The sequence below is a fragment of the Trichosurus vulpecula genome, chromosome 3 (assembly GCF_011100635.1).
Source record: "Trichosurus vulpecula isolate mTriVul1 chromosome 3, mTriVul1.pri, whole genome shotgun sequence".
Classification (NCBI taxonomy): Eukaryota; Metazoa; Chordata; class Mammalia; order Diprotodontia; family Phalangeridae; genus Trichosurus; species Trichosurus vulpecula.
This window is the reverse complement of record NC_050575.1, coordinates 205,906,655-205,924,249: the sequence shown is the minus strand read 5'-3', so window position 1 is coordinate 205,924,249 and position 17,595 is coordinate 205,906,655. Positions and strand designations below refer to the sequence as shown.

The 17,595-nt window shown below is 41.3% G+C and overlaps 1 protein-coding gene across 1 annotated transcript in view; it reads right to left on the bottom strand.

The window, feature by feature from the left end:
• FAM178B (family with sequence similarity 178 member B) overlaps window positions 1-17,595 on the bottom strand; it is a 125,821-nt gene that overhangs the window by 53,153 nt on the left and 55,073 nt on the right. The window contains exon 9 of the mRNA XM_036752206.1: window positions 11,534-11,666. Coding sequence (XP_036608101.1) covers window positions 11,534-11,666 — 133 coding nt within the window. The remainder of the gene's footprint in view (window positions 1-11,533; window positions 11,667-17,595) is intronic.

The following is a 17,595-nucleotide window of genomic DNA, read 5'->3' as shown; positions in this document are numbered from 1 at the left end:
GCTCTTCTTTTATCTAAATTCACTTCTCCAGCACAATAGAGTGCAAAGACTGCTAGACTGAGAGTTGGGAGAGACCTGGGATCAAATCCTGCTTTGTGACAATACATAAAATATTTAGCTTCTTTGAGCCTCAGTTTTCTCCTAAGAAAAATATAATTTTAAAAGTTTTAGCTGACCTTTAATTTAATATCAAGGAATTAATACCAACACTATTTCTGAAAGTCCTATCTAAAACATCCAATGGCATGAGGTGGGGGTGGGTCTCCTTTTGGCTTAATTCATTAGTGAGCCACTTTGCCAGGAGCCAGGCAGACTTGGGCTGTCACTGGAAAGGCCGGAACAAAGCTATCCTGGCAGGAAGCAGTACTGTTCATCCCACAGGCAGGTGCTGCTAAATAAAACCAGGCCTGTCGATTTCAGCTCTGCACAACACATGGCAAAAGCCAATGCAAGAGAGAAGAATCAATGCTGAGCTAATGGAAAAGAAGAAACAAACCTTACATGGATCGAATTACACTGTCCCCAAAACAGTCAGTTAGAAACAGCTCCTCAGGCTTGACAGAATACTCCTTTGATGTATTAATTGCCGTTTATTTATCCATTTAGCCTGTTCAGCCAGGCTGCCCTTTCCAAGGGCTGAATGGAGGAAGGCATCTGACACCATGAGAACAGTACTAGGACCTGATGCTCAGAGTAGAGAAGAGCCTTTCATGGGGACTCAGGGCAGTGCTATGCATCAGTCTGGAGGTGCTCAGCTCAGTCTTTAATTCAGGGTAAGGACTGAGGGACTCAAGTTATTGACTGTGACCCTGGTGGGTTAATTCAGCCCTTACTCTCAAAATCTGATTATACACAAATGGCTTTCAGACTTATTTCACCAAAGTTCAACATAACAGCATCTATGACTGTTGTCATTCAGTTGTGTCTGACTCTTGGTGACTCCATTTGGGGCCTTTCTTGACAGAGATATTGGAGTGGTTTGCCATTTCCTTCTCCAGCTCATTTTACAGATGAGGAATGGAACCAAGTAGGGTTAAGTGACTTACCCAGGGTCACACAGTTAGTAAGTGTCTGAGACCAGATTTGAACTAAGGTAAGTGAGTCTTCCTGATTCCAAGCCCAGTGCTATATCCTCTGTAACACCTAGCTGCCTTCTGTGACTGTACATATAGGCATAAATTCATATTTAGTGGTCTCAGATAGTCCTCTCAGTTTCTACACTTCTCTCTATTTCCTCCAGGTGTTTATCTGCTAAGTCTCTTCTCTTCTCTTCCTTCTTGCACTCCACACTTAATCCCTATTCATTCCCTTCAAAGTATGCCCTGCTCTTTCTACCTTCTATTTTCACCCTGACCTTTCTCTTCAAAATAGCACCCCTAGTCTTAAGGACTCCTATGCACACCAAACCAGCCACAAACATCAGTCTCCAAGAGATTTGAACATTCTCATACAGGAAGTACTTTGTTTTCCTGATACAGAAAAATACCTAACTTTTGGATAAGTGCTATTCTCCCTCATTTTAAAGTGGAAAATAAACCAAAGAGAGAGGAAAAGGATTTGCCCACTCAGAGTAACGTAGCAAAACGTTAATACTGTCATCCAGACAGCTTCAGCGTTCTGGTATTCAAACGCCAAGTTATTGCAAGCATTAACTGTGCCCCTCTTTGAAGGGCTAAGAGTGAGTAAATGCAGGAAGCAAACTAAAGAGTCCTGAAGATAGAACTCATTGAGAAGTGACAGGAAAAGCCAGGCAGAGGAAAGTCCTTGGGAGAAAACCGCTCTGAGGGCTGGCTCTGAAGCCTACAATTAACCAGGCCATTTAAAGCCACCTCGATTGGTTAGGAGGAAACACTAGATAAAGATAAAGGCATTGAGTGCATCCACCTGCAGAGTGTGTTAGGCTGCTGCTGGCCCAGACGTTCAAACAGATCAAGGTGACAGGGGGGCTCTTGCAACCTGACAATTCTATGCTTCTGGTTCCAATGGATTTCTTAATTCCTTAGTAAAACTTTTAAAACTCTGACCTCGCCTCAGCTGAATTAAGGGAAGGATGCTGTGTCTGTGCTCAGTTTAGAGAGTCATGTCGAGTTTTCCTTGGAGGTCCATTCAGGTTGGTAGCAACAAGAGGGAGAAGAGGAAGGATCTTGGGGAGGGGACTTTTGGTTTCAGTGTCCAGAGCTGCTCTGGGCCTTCTAAGGATACTTGTCCATGAAACCAAAGACAGCTTTTAGCCTAGAGTTTTTCACAGTTTCTCATATATCCACTAATGATGTCTCACACCTCTATAAGGGAGATACTTTTTTAATCAGTCCACCCCATCACTGCCAGACTGTCCCCTCTAACAAGGGTGATTTCTAGCCTCTTCCAGGACAGTGTACCAGGGGAAGAGTGCCCCCTGCTGATTCTTAGTCTCAGTAGGTTTTTCACTGAGGTCTCCCATCTCCCATCTAGGAGCATTGGGTATTTCTAAGCTGAATAGCCTGCCAACAACTCACTTAAATGAGACAGAACAGGGAAACCTTCATTGAGCCCAAGTTCCACTGGGACTGTTAATTTCTCTCTTTCCACAAGACCCAAGGGAAGATACTAAATTATTCTAAATGATTCTTAAAATATCTATTTTTTTTTCTGATTCCAAAGAGATGATGTGTTAAGCCTCCAATACATCCAAAACCTTGGTAGCAAAGTTATCTACTAAAAAGTTAGTTCCCACAAGTCTCCTACGGAACCCAATAGAAAAACGACTCCTGGTTGCAGTCTTAAGTAAAGTCTGAAATCATGCATTTTCTCTCCATCCCGCCTCAATAGACTTAATCTTAAAAAGTGACACAAGATTCTAAGTCCAAAAAAACAAAAAGAAAGAAAGTAAAAAATGATTGGTCCCCTGCAACTCTGACAATTGCTTTTGATTCTAAGGCAACAGGGTTCCAACTGCTTCCCTCTATGGAAAAAAGCCAAGCACAATACGAGTTAAGAAATAATACTAGAGCTTATATTCTAAAACAGCCATCCCATTTACCCCAAAATTTAACATGAGACCTGTGGAGGATTATAGCTCTGACACTCTAGATCTCACACTAGGAGGGCTAGCTCAGACCTAGCCCCCTGCTCCCTCCAAAGATAGGGAATTTGTAATATAGAAGAATAGGCATGAAGCTAGTAAGCCTTAAAGGTACCTAGAAGGGGGAAAAAATTAGTGGTCTTTATAGAGAGGAAAACAAACTGGACTGTCAACGCTTCCTTCCACTTCTATACTTATCATCTGACACTCATCACAGAAGCTAAAAGCAGCCCATCTGATAGCTGCTGGCTCCGCTCCCTGTCTCAATGCCATCTCCCACCTTGCATTTGTTTTTTTCTGTGTGTGATTCTCTCCCCCACCCAAACCAGACAGTGTGATTAAAGTTCTAAGTTGGGGAAGTGGAAAGAAGCTTATTACACTAGATCTGGAACTTAGAGGAAAGAGAAAGGGGCAGGATCTTGGCAGGCTGGCACAAGTGTAGGTTATTTATAGCTACAGCAGAATGTGGTAAAGTTTAGTTTGGCACCAAATTACTCAATATAACTTTGGAGCAGATAGTGGGAGTTCCAATTCGTGTTCTTAGCATAATTCTATCTTTCTGTTGATGCTCATTCATCCATTATATGTAACAAAGGCCTGAGGCACCAATGGCCTTGGCCTCAATTAATCATGATCAGTGCAAAACCCCACCTATAGTGTATAGGTAGGTATTCACTGCCCACTGTGGTTTTACAAAACCTAGCTGCATCTCCCGCTGACCCACAGGGTGTTAAGCCATTTCTCTAATCACTTTCAAAACTAAAGAAAAAATTCTAACTGCAGTGTGAAAACTACATACAGCACTTTTAGGAAAGAGTGTGTCAAAAATCCAAACAAAGTAAGGCATTACCACTCAAATAAATTTGGGAATCACTGCTATAGCAAATGTGAAGATCCTGGGTACTAATTTACCAAAGCTAATTTTGAGAGAAGACTCACACTATATAAGAACTCTGGATGAAGTTCCAGCAGCCCGGAAGAAAAGCCCTAGGCACTATGGAGCTGCCAGCATCATGGCTCTCTATCACTTTGAGGAACAACTTCCACTTCAAGCTATCAAGCTATATTGTGCTCTCCACAAAATGACAGGGTGGCATTACTTCATCCTTGGGGCTCCAGGTGGCTGAAATTTCCTCAGAAATTACAAGAAATTTGTAGTGGGGTTTTAAAGGGTATTTCAAAGCTCCAAGGTGGGAGAGCAGACTGGGATACTTCAACAATATGGGGTTTTATGAGACAGAACTCAGGAAACATACAACCGCAATCTCATCAGATATGATGTGATTCTGATCCTCCAAATGAGTATGTAATGAATTGAACTCACGGTCATAGAAGAACCTGCCGCCCACTGCCTTAAACAATCTCCTGTCACCCTACCTGTCCTAATTTACAGACCTGCCAATATCAAAGTGCTGGATCCCTCACTTCAATCCTGAAGACCAGAAATAGGCATTGAAGATCTCACCACCTATTTTCAGGCTATACAGAACATTAAGTAACAGGGTTTAAGGACTAATTTCAACCTTAATTAAGAGGGCATAAGGGATGAATGTCATGCCATCTCCTGTCTCTCTGCTCTTCCACTGGCTAACCCCTTTGCTAGGGGTTCTCTGCTTCCTCCTCTCTTGGCTTCCAAAGCTTCCTTTAGAGAGTCAGCTCAGATCTCACCTTTTGAAGACGTACTTTCTCGGTCTCCTCAGCTGCCAATGCCAATCACCTTTATCTTTATAGCTCGTACTTCTAGGTCCCTCCTTATTTACTCATTGTCTATTCCATTACACTCCTAGAGGACAAAGTTTTGCTTTTATCTTAGGGCAGGGATGGAGAACCTGCAGCTGGATCTAGAGGGCCAAAGGTGGCCTCGAGGCCTGCAGATTCCTCACCCGTTTTAGGGTTTGTTTCTTTGTTTGTCTGTTTTAGCTTTTCTTGGTACGCTAAGAGCTTAGCACTGTGTCTGGCACATAGTAAATGCTTGATACTTAACCTTTGTTGGGGGTGGGATAGATAAAGCTGAGACAATCAGATCAGATTGTCCTGAGATCCTACCTAGATTTAGAACTGGAAAGGCCTTTACAGATCTTTTAGACCAACTCCTTTATTTTACTAAGGTCTAGGAAAGTGAAGTGACTTGCCCAATGTCACACACATCCAGATCCAGCTCTCTTCTTATTATAGTACTTGCCTCTTCTCCATGCTCCCATTGATGTATTCTTCCCCTTTCCCTTCTGGTTGGGTGTCCCAATTCCAAAATCTCTAAAATGAAAGCTAATTCTTCAGCGGAAAGCTGGGATTAGAAGTCTCTTCTCAGACTGTAAACACTGCCCTCCCTATAATCTTAGAACAATTTATAGCTCTTCCTGCAAGATAGCAGAAGAGAACTAAGCCTACACTGCTTCTTGGGGAGTTACGCTCACCCCCCATTAAGAAATAAGAAGACACTTTGAATTTTTACTGTATAGTCCATGGATGGACACCCAGGCTTAGCCACTAAAAACGATACTAGGTCACATGTGAGTGCTTCTGCATCACTTTTTCATCTCTGTGGAGAACAGAGGACCCAGAAAATTTCTAAAGAGTGAGACAAAACAAAATTGGAGACACGACACCAGAAGTGTGATGGCTCTGATCCTCCTTTCTGGGAAAGAGAGGGAACTGCTGAATCTGTGCAGCTCTGGGTTCACTCTGGCAGGAAAACATGAGATAAGATAGAGGAGGAAAATTCATCTTACACTGCAGGATCTGGAGTTGACTTCTTCTCTTCCTTCCACTGACCTTGAAGAGGGACTTTCTGATGACCATGGGGGAAATGGGGATGAGTAGCTACAGCTAATGGATTCAGATAACTGAGTTTCCATGAGAAAGAGAGCAGTAGCTGCTGTTGCTGCTGCAGACAAAAACTTGAATAGCTGGTGTGTGAGATAATCAGAGCCCAGTACTGAGGGAGATTCTAATCCTAGAGATTTTTCCCTCTGAGATTATTTCCAATTTACCTATCTATATCTTGTTTGTTCATAGTTGTTTGCCTGTTGTCTCCCCCCATTAGACTGTGAACTTCCTTTAAGGTGGGGACTGTTTTTGACTTTCTTTATATCGAATGCAGTTAACATTGTGCCTAGCACATAGAAGGCACTTAATACGTGCTTGTTGACTTGAAATGCTTTGATTTGATATGAGGATTGGTTGTTGTGTTTCATTCTCAAAGAGGACCAAAATGACATCACTATGTTGGAGTCAAGGTACAGTGTGTCAGACTGTGGCTGATCAGACCATTATGAGCTTGGAAGTCTCTACCATAAATCAGGCAAAAATAATCTATATGAAGTGGAGATGTCTCTAAATTTGCACATCTCATGTTTCTTTCAGCTACTGAAATTCTGCATTGCTCACAGAGCACAGTGCCTTCTTTGATGTGGGGACACCGTACTGGGGAGTCCTTTGCCAGTGTCTCCCATGTCATGCAATCAATTCCAAAGTTCTTCAGAGAGACCTTGAGAGTGTCCTTATATCACTTCTTCTGACCACCATGAGAGCACCTGCCTGGCATGAGTTCTCCATAAAATAGTCTTTTAGGTAAACATACTTTGGCATTCAAACAATGTGGCCAGCCCATTGAAGTTGTACTCTCTGCAGTAGGACCTCAGGGTCTAGTACCTTGTACTGTCAGGTAATCTTCAGAATCTTGCTAAGACAATTCAAATGAAAGTGATTCAGTTTCCTGTCATAGTGCTGGTAGACTGTTCAGGTTTCACAGGCATACAACAATGATGTCAGCACAATGGCTCTGTAGATCTTCGGTTTGGTAGGCAGTCTAATATCTCTTTTCTCCCACACTTTCCTTTGGAGCCTCCCAAATACTGACCTAGCTCTGGCAACGCATGAGTCAACCTCATCACCTATGTGTACATCCCTGGAAAGTATACTGCCAAGGCGAGTGAATGCAGAGTATCCAAAATGTCTCCATTTGCTGTTTGCATACTTTGCTGCATCTCAGCGTCAGAGGCTGCACTGTGTGCACAATCATCTGCAAACAAAAAAAATCATGCACCAATTCTCCCACCACTTGGGTCTTGGCTGGTAGCTTTTCAAGTTAAATAATTTGCCATCAGTGTAGTAGTTGACTTTGATGCCATTTTCATCCTCCTTGAAGTCATCTGACAACACTGGTGAAAACACCATGCTAAAAAACATGGGAACAAGCACACAGCCTTGCTTTACTCCATTGGTGACTAGGAAAGCATGAGAGCATTGTCCATTATTCAGAACCTGGGCAAGCATGCCAACATGAAATTGACATACAATAATTTTCCAAAAGCCCTCATGACTGACAGTATCAAAGGCCTTGGTCAGACCAATGAATGTTGGGTACAGACGTCTGTCCTGCTCCTGGCATTTCTCCTAGAGCTGTAAAGCAACAAACAACATATCAACCATTCCTCAGCCCTTTCTGAAGCCACATTGACTCTCAGGTAGATGACCATCTTCCAGGTGAAGGATCAATCTATTAAGAAGGACTCTGGCAAGAATCTTGCCAGCAATGACTAGAAGAGAGACCCCCACCCCCACCCCATGAATGTCACAGGACAATCTATTTCCTTTTCTTTTACAGAAATGGATAATGGAGGCATCTTTGAACTCCTAGGAGATAATCTCCTCTTGCCACATGACCCAAAAAATTTCAGTTAGCTTTTGTATGAGCAATGGCCCCCTTGACTTGTAAATCTCATCTGGAATAGAATCAGCACCAGGTGCTTTGCCACATGAGAGAAACCTAATGGCATTCAAGACCTCATCTTCAGTTAGAAGTTCAGCTAGAGAGGGACAGACTTCAACCTGAGGTATACAATCATTGGCTTCAGCATTGATTAACGATGGTCTGTTGAAGATGCTATGGAAGTGTTCAGCCCATCTCTCCAGGACCATGTCCTTTTCACTAATCAATGCAGCTTCATTAGCACTGAGTAGCTGAGATGCACTGTAGGTCTTTGACCCATAAATAGCCTTCAGGGCATCATAAAAGTGCTTTGGATTGTTACTATCAGCACAAAACTGTATTTCATCTGCCTTCTTACTGAGCCAATAATCCTGCATCTCTCTAAGCTTTGCTTGCACTTTACTTTTGATGGAATTAAATGCTGCTTTCTTAGAGATGGACGAATTATCCTTCTGGTAAACCCTGGTGAGTTCTTGTTTTTTGTTTAGCAACTTCTGAATTTCCCCATCATTCTCATCAAACTAATATTGATGTTTGCCAATGTTCTGGCCTAGACAAGTAAATGTAGTGTCGTACACCAAAGCTCTGAAAGCTTCCCATTCTTTTTCTTCTCCACTGTTGCCAACTCTGTGTGGGCTCAGTTTTACCTCCAAGTTAGCAACAAACTCTTCCCACTTGGAGAATCACCTTAATCTGTTGACATTAAGTCTTCTGGTAGTCATTTTGCCTTGGAGCTTCTGCTTTTGTCAAATGTGACTATTTAGCTTGGAGAGGATAAGTCTATGATCAGTCCAGCACTCTGGGCCAAACATCACCTCCATCACTCTTACATCCTTTCTGCCTCTTCTCCTTACGATGACATAGTGTATTAAATGCCAATGTTTGTTGAGAGGCTGCATCCATGAAGTTTTATTGTGTTTACATAAATAGAAGACAGTATTGGTGGTGAAAAGGTCATGAGATGCACAAGTCTTCAGTAGTAAGTGACTGTTGCTGTTTCTAACTCCATTCTTCCCCAAGATGCTCTGCCACATCTAGTAGTCTATGCTTATCCTTGCATTAAAGTCACCCCAAATTATAAACTTGTCCTCTTTTGAAACATTGATGATGAGGATCTCCAGGTCTTTATAAAATTTTTCTTTAACCACATCAGAGTTCATCATAGTGGAAGCATAAGCACTGATGGAGCTTCCCTGCAAGTAGCAATTGTGTTGTCATGAGCCTGTTGTTTACTCCTTTTGGTAGCCAGACAAGCTAGTTGACTAGATTAGTTTTGAATCCAAAACCTATGCCAACTTAATGGCATTCCCTTTCACTGCAGCCACTCAGAAAAATGTGTATCCCAGCTTTGGTAAGCTGGCTTTCATTTGCCAGCCTTGTTTCACTCCAGGTTACTATTTGGATGTGATACCTGCTGAGTTCTCTTGCAACTAGAGCTGTTTGTCTTTTGAGTCTACTGGACTTCATGTTGTCCATAAGTGTGTGCACATTCCATGTACTGAGGGTGAGTAGAACGATCTTTGCAAAAGTTTTTGTACATTATTTTGTGTGTTTCAACTACAGGGTGGGATCTCTGCCTACCATGGTAAGCAGGCCAAGGTTGGGTAAAACAGACAATTTTTAGAGCACTTTTTCTAGACCATTCCTCACAACAGGAAGTGAGCTGTGTGGTCCTTAAAAAAAAACAAAAAAACAAAAAAACACTGTTCAGACATCTAGGGAGCTGCCGAATTCCATGCAGCTTTCAGTGAGAAGATGACCCTATGGCCTGAGCCACCTGTGTGCAGGGTTGTGACTACAGCTCTCAATGTATCTGCATCTGCTTCTTCATCACTTGCCTGTTACCACAGGACTTTGAGATAGTTAAAATGGTAAAATGATATGGATGATATCTTGATTCATGCATAAATTGGACTTACATGAGGCGGAGCTGCAAAAAGTTGGCCTCACTTTCTCTTCCAGAGTCATCAAAGTTCAGTGGCAAGACAAAATCAAGGTTACTGGTGATGGCTCAAGATGCAGTGGATGACCTTGGTGTCTTCAGTGTTTAACCAAGCTCTAAGAGCTCCACAGCACCTACTTTAGCCTCCTTCATGGCAGCTGGAACAAACTGTTCTCTTCCACTCATTCAGCTGAGGGAAGTGTTCACATGATTAGGGTAGACACCCCCCCATCTCGCTGCAGGGTTTGAGACACCTTGGTTATCCTCAACGTGGTTTAGTCAGATAGTGGCTGTTGCACATGCTTCAGCTTCTTGGAGCCACAGTTGAATGTTAGGTGGATCAGGTGGACACCAACGTTGGAAAGCAGTTGGAAAGCCCTTTTCAAAGGGCTTGGCAGCCCTCACAACAGAGATACTTGTCTTCCCTAAACACAATCTACACCCCAATGTGGAGAAAAGGACCATAAGGAGAGAGGATCCAAAGCTGCAGAGACTGACAGCTATTAGTGAATTTCATTGACCTGGGGAGTTGGAGGATGAGATTGAGTACTGTCACCCTCTTTCCCTGCTTTCCCCTATTTCTTGTAGCATCTGAGAAAAAGGCAGAAAGTCACTTTCCTTATTTTTTTTCTACAAGTTTTGGGTTTAGACAGTTCAAGAATACTCCTACCCATCCCTAAAGAAATGGAAGGAAAGTGGGAGAAGGTTTGGCTCTAGCTAGAGACCTATGTCTCCATTTAGGTATATTTAATCTATTTCTTTTCATTTTATGCCATATATAGTAAACTATCTTAACAGATAATAATAATAACTAACATTTATATAGTGCTTATTATGTGCCAAGCACTGTGCTAAGCACTTTTCAACTATCTCATCTGATCCTCACAATACTATGAGGTAGGTGCTATTGCTTATCCCCATTGTACACATAATGGTAAGACCAAATTTGTGAATGTAGGGAAACATAACCTAAGAGAGTCCAGAGAGATAGGACTGAGGCCGATGAACTGTGTACAAAGCATAGATTTTATATTTTCATATTCTGAGTGATAGCTCACTTCATGCCCTAGATTAATTCTTGACATGGCTAACAGGGATAGAGCAAAACTTCTTGGTACCACTGCTAAAGCCATGAACTTAACTGCAGAAAAAGCAAACTTAGCCAGTGGCAGGTGGATAAATTGCAGTTTTTGTTGTTATTTTCAGAAGACAAACAAAAACTTTTCCACACAAGCCATGGAGGCACTGACAGAACAACCAGGCTAGTGGCTTATATAAAACAAAGTCATTCAGTAGGCAACTCAGACACTGCACTCCCTTAGCTGGATAATACTGTGACACGCTGCCTTCTGTAAGTAGACTTATAAAAGGCAGCATTCCAGCCACACATGCAGATTTGGACTGCTGTGCCACAGATGTCACACATGATTTCTGCAATGTTACAGGAATCTTGGACATGGCTGCCAAATTTATCTTTCTTTAGTGTTGTTTTGAACACACTGCTATACATAGCTATATTTAGTCGAACACATTACTGTATGTCGCAGTATTTAAATATATGCACTACTTTTATAGGTTTCTGCCTTATAGTCATAGGTATTTACTGGTGTTTGTCCTCTTGTTAGACTTTTAGTCCCTCAGGTGGGTGCTGTCTGCTCTAGCTTTTGTATTTCAGTATAGATACTACTATAATACTGTGCCAGGGTTTGAGTTCAAAAAATGCTAAATAAATGGCACTAATTGAGAAAACTTTCTAGTAGGAAGTAGCTCTCTACCAAGGATCAAGATTTCCTGAAGTTCATGAAGAGGAAACACTTACCTCTTATCATGGACAGAGGGCTTAAGCTGATGAGATGCGTTGGGATATAAGTTAGGTCCTCTTGCTCCCAGGTTCTGAAAGGCCTTGATAATATCTTGTAGTTTTGGGCACCACACATAGGTGTTATCTCCACCTGTTAAGTCAAAGTCAAAGATTATAGGGCATCAGGTTAGGTAAAGAAAAGAAGACCCTTGGGGGAAAAAAAGTTAAAGAATGTTATCTCTAGCACTTGCAAAAGTTTTTATGAACTCAGGATTCCTTGATCCCTCACTAGACATATATCAAAGGAGAGCAAAGACAGAAAGAAAGGGCCCATATACACCAAAATAGGGACAGCATTACTTTTTGTGGCAAAAACCAAAAACTAGAAACAAAGTAGATGCCCACTGTTTGGTTGGTGGATGAAAAAAAAAACCGTCACATATGAATTTAATAGAACAGTATTGTGCTATAGAAAATGAAGAACAAGAGGAAATCAGAGAAACATGGGACAACTTACCAGAAATCATGAAGAATGATATATATGTTGTCACAATACATAATAATGGTCATGAAAACACTAAAAGGCAATCAGACTAAGATTATTTAGAATGATAAATCTTAGTCCTGGAAAATATCTAATGAAATATAATGCCCTCCTTTAAGTAGAAAGGTAGATATTGTCAGTCAGTTGTAATTCTTTTTCTTTGTTACGAAGGAGAATTTAATGTGTATATTGTGGGATAGGGGGATACATCAGGAAAAGATTGTGGTAGAAAAAACAAAAGGCATCACTAAAACTTTTTTTTTTTAAAAAAAAAGAACCTAAGAGCTCCCTTACATGATAGACATCAAGGTAATCCATTTGTAAGGTTTTGTGTAGCAGTTGCTAAGTATTTATATTGCAATGTCACCATTTGGGAAGGATACTGATTCCATGACATGACTACTAAGGAGAAGTAAGCTAAGCTGTTGGCCACAAAAGGAAACCAAGGATCTGAAACTAAAAATCTCAAAACGGCTACAAGATATAACAGGGTCACATGTGAACACCGGTTCAAATGATGACAAGCCATGATAGCCATCTAAAATGATTTTGGTTCTTCCATCTGTACACCAATCATACCCTTACCTCCTGGTCCAGAGCCTAAAAAGTCTAGCAAAGTATATACCCAGCAGGAATAGATAGGACAGTGGGTGTGAATTTTGCTGAACTAATTTAACTAAATTAGTAAAAACATATATCTTACTCTTTGAACAAATGGAAAAAAATATTTATAGCCTTTTTTGTGAGAAAATTTACAGACAGAAGAGCAGAAAAATAAAATGCAATGTGCTACACATTTTCCCAAGTGGCAGGCACCAACATGTACAGGAGACTGCCCCGCCTCAACCTGCCAACCTTGCAAATAACAAAGTATGTGACTTCTAAAAAGATTCTATGTGCCACTCATGGAATTAGTACACCAAGATTCTCTCATTTTTACTGAATGGTCTTATCTAAATTTCCTGTCCTTGGCTGAGCCTCCTCTGTGAGAAAGAGAAATATTTCCTTTCTAGAAAAATACACAAATACCCAAGAGCCAGAAATAAACTTGACCAACAGGTACCTGAACAGGAGAGAAACTGAAAAGAAGTCACAACTAATGAAACTAGGCCAACCATGCCAGGAACGCAAATGTTTAACTTGGAAATGGGTAGGCTGCTATTGCTGGATTATCATTCAAGAACTCAGATCCAAATGCTCAAATAACATCCCAGGATAACTTATACCTCTTGTCATAAACAACAGCAGAGAAGAACTCAATCTCTACTGATTTCCAGAAAGTGAAGACTCAGCAGTACCTCAATACCACTTCCTCATCTCTACAGTTAATCTATAAGCAATGAAGCCTGGCTCCTCAATGAGGCAAGACCATAAAGCCAAACTACCTCGAAGCAATGGGATTACTCACATTGAGTTTCCCTTATGCTAAAGGCATCAAAGCAGAAAGATGACTACTTTGGGAATGGTGAGTTCAGAGAAAGGAACAACTCCTAAAACTCAGGAAGCAGCTCTGATAATCTACTGACGGTAGGGTCAAAGAACATGGAATGAAAAGCAGAGAAGCACTAATCAAAGGGCTTCCATCAGGGGGCTATTGCCATGTTTATTACTTTGGATTGGTATGTGAGGTTAGACAAGTTACATCAAAATTTAATTGGATTGCAAAGAAGAAAACACTTTCATGGATTTGCTTCACTCTCTCAACCAGCTTGAGAGAGCTGTAACATTGTTGCCCACTCCTTAGAGATGTTAAGTTGAAAGACTCTTGCCAAGCATGAGATTTCAGCCACAGAGGTGGGATGTGTTTGTACAATCATAAAATTTATGGAGTTCGAGTGGATCTCCGTAGCCATCTAGCCCAACCCACACATAAAAGGAATACTCACCGTAACAGTTGTAGTTTGTCCTTTGTTCTCGAAGAGGACCATGACATCAGGGAGGTGATGACAGTATTTGCACTTAACTTTGACGTAAGTGAGGGAGGGTTGTGCAAAGTCACCAGCCTTACTTTCTGCTCCAGAGCCATCTGGGCCCAGTGGCCAGATATTAATCAGGACAACTAGAGATGGCCCAGGATGCAGTGGGAGCCTTGGCCCTTTTAAGCCAAGGTCTTTTCAAGTGCTCACTTTGAGAGAGGCAAGACCCATTTAATGAATAGGCCTCTTTAAGAAGTGAGTCAGTTGAAGTCAGTCCTTCAATCAAAAAAAAAAAAAAAATTAATCTGGGAGAGGAAGACTCTCAGGTTGCTGGCCAAAAGAGAAACAGTTAGTATTTATATTCACTCTGAGCAAGGAGGGCCCAAAAATAATCATTAAGTGGCGCTTGGGCAGGGACCCATTGTTGTCCAGTCCATGAGATCCTGAGTGAACTGGGTTTAAGGCTTGGTCTTTGAGAAAGAAATCTAGCCAGTAAACCCCAAGTTAACTAGGTCATCAAAAAACTAGAGCATCAACATTTCACTTCCTTTGGGCAGAACACTCTCAAGTAAGGGATTGTCCAGTCTCTACTTGAGGACCTCCAGGGAGGATGAACCTGCCACTTCCTCAGGCAGCTCATTCCACTTATGGATAGCTCTAATGGTTAGAAAGTTTTTCTTGACATTGAGTTTAAATTTGACACTGCAACTTCCATCCGCTGTTCTTGATTCTGGCCCCTCTTCTGAGATCAAACGAAACATCTAATCTTTCCTCAGCAGGATAGCCCTTCATATACTTGATACTGCTATCATGTCCTCCTGACTCTTCTCCTTTCTAAGCTAAACATGCCCAGCTCTTTCAACCAGTCCTCATATGATATGGACTTAAGGCCCTCCACCAACCCAGCAGCCTTCTTTTGGACACTCTCTAGCTTATCAGCGTCCTTCTTAAACCTTGGCACCAAGTTTACTAATACATGAAGTCACAGTGTAGGGGGAGCAATGACATGCATGTGATGGGAGAACAAGGTGATGCATATATACATGGAGAACGTGCATATATACATATTACATTGGTATCACATACATATACTTGTGGGTGTACACATATACATACATCTATTTCTAGATCTCTATGGATATATAACACAAACTTTTATATGTGCGCATACGTATATCTAGACCTGTGTGTGTGTGTGTGTGTCTCTGTGTGTGTACAGTTTGTGTTTGCAGAAAGGTATTTGGCACAGCAGAAAGAATGTTGTATTTGGAATCAGGAGACCTAAGATCAAATCCCAGTTTTAACACTTAGTACTATGTAACCATAAGCAAGTTATTCAACTTCTCTGAGTCTGTATCTTTATTTGTAAAACAAGGATAATAATCTCATACAGGTTTATTGTGAGGAAAGCAGAATATAAATGTCAATTAATATTTAAGGATATAAGTAGAGAAACAATCATAATCTCCAAACTATAGGGAATAAGACTTGAGGTCAGATGACCAACAAGATAGAGGACTAGACATTTTTTTCTGATACTCATGACCTCTCAAACTTCTCCAAAATAGACATTATGGTGCAGAGATAAAGCAAGTTCAGTTGTCTCAGTGATCTAGGAAACCAAGAACCTAAAGAAGGTTAAAAAAAATGACAAAAAACTCTGTGAACTATCATCTAACTCTAGCTCCCACAGCACCCCTGGCCCCAGGGCTCACCACATTTATGGCAGCAAGGCTGTATGAGCCGACCTGACCCATGGGCCTACAACAGAATGTAATCCCGCACATTGATCTCCTGGGCAGAAATTTGCCCAGGCTGTGATAACAGCGGCATGGAAGTGCTCTGTAACTCTGGGCCGAAGTACTGAGAAAGAGAGGGAACGAGTTAGGACATTGTGTGGGGGGGGGGGGCAGTGATGGGGGTGGGGGTAGGATTGGCCTACAGGAGATAGGGATAGGAAAGTGGTAGGAGGGAGGGGTTGGGGCTACATGATATTTCACTAAGCTTGAAGGAAACAGTCCACTATTCATCTGGGGTCAGTTCCATCATCCCCAAAGTCACTTGGGGGAGAGACATAGCCTGGAGAAATATGAATCGCCCAGCATGGGAGGAGGCTTAGATGCTTTGAGATCCAGGCCTTAGGGAAACCACCATGAGAGGGGAGGGAGTTAGAAAGTGAACAGTAGGGGAAAATAAGAGAGAAGAGACTGAAATTAGTAAAAGTCGCAGGAGGAAGAAAACTCAAAGACTTTGATCATAAGCAGACAAACCAAGATGGAAGACGTTAAGAGCAGAAAGAAATATGGCCTCCAGATCTAGTAAACAAATTCGGGCATCTAGGAATAAATACTGTAAAACAAAGGGAAATGATTCAACATTTGATGAGATAGAGATCTCTATGGATTATGAGCAGAGCATGGAATCATAACACATTATTCCTGACTGGTTTAAAAGACAAATGAGAATTGTGAAAACCGAATTTATGGCCTGCACAAGAGAAATCATTGACCAAATAGCAAAACTTGATTCCAAGATGGCAAGTCTCACAAAAGAAACAAAAGAAAGGACAAATGATTGAGAATGAAAACGCAGAGAAGTGAAAAACAATCTGGAAAAGAAGCAATAATAAAAGAAAGCATGCTTTCCATATAAGCAAAACGTATTGTTTTTGAGGACAGGATGCATAGATTAAAGATTATAGGTCTCCCAGAAGAACAGAAATTTTAAAAACCTGAACACCATAATGCCAGAAATAATACAAGAAAACTATCTAGAACTTCTGAACACAAGGGGGAAAAAAGGCCAGTTTTAAAAGTCCATAGGTTTCCTCCAGAAAAAGAACAACAAAACCCCTAAGGCTGCAAACTCCAAGACACAGTGTTTTAATTTTAAAATTACATTGAGAAACAAGGAGAAAGACCTTTAAATATGAAGGAAAGGAAGCCTGTTATATTTACCAGAAAACATAATGGGTTCTAAAGAGCAATGGAGCTCAAAATGTAGCCCAAAGAGATCTAGCCTGAACATCTGAGCTTAACCATGAATAAAAAGAGACGGATGTCCAATAATAAAGAGGTATTCAAAACACTGTTAGGAAGAAAATCAGACCTGAAGAAATTATTTATTTCTCAAACACCTTAGACAACAGAAATTCAGGAAGGGTTAACAAATGCAGCAGCCAAGGACAGCAACAGTGACAGCAGAGTGACCCTTAAGAGATTTCTTTCTAAATGTACACAGGGCAGAATTTAGGTAGAAATACAGTGGAGAGGTTGGCCTCAGATACTATGGATGAACCTTACGACCTCACCATCTACAAATGAATTAATGTCTGGGTTTTTTTTTAATAGGACTAAATTACAAAATAGGAGAGTGCATGAAAGGAATGAAACGGGGAAGAAGTTAAGGGCTAACTATGAAGAAAGGATGACTCCAGTGGTCATGACTCCAGTGATCTCTCAAGAAGAGGAAAGCCTGCAGGAGAGTGGGTAGGAAGGTGGTAAAAGGTATTGAAAAGGGGAAAGAAAGGGGTAAGCCTTCTTTTAGTAGTGAGAGGGGTTGCCATTGATGAATATTTCTATGGGTGAAGAGAGATGTTCTGTGGATGGAGATGGGGACCT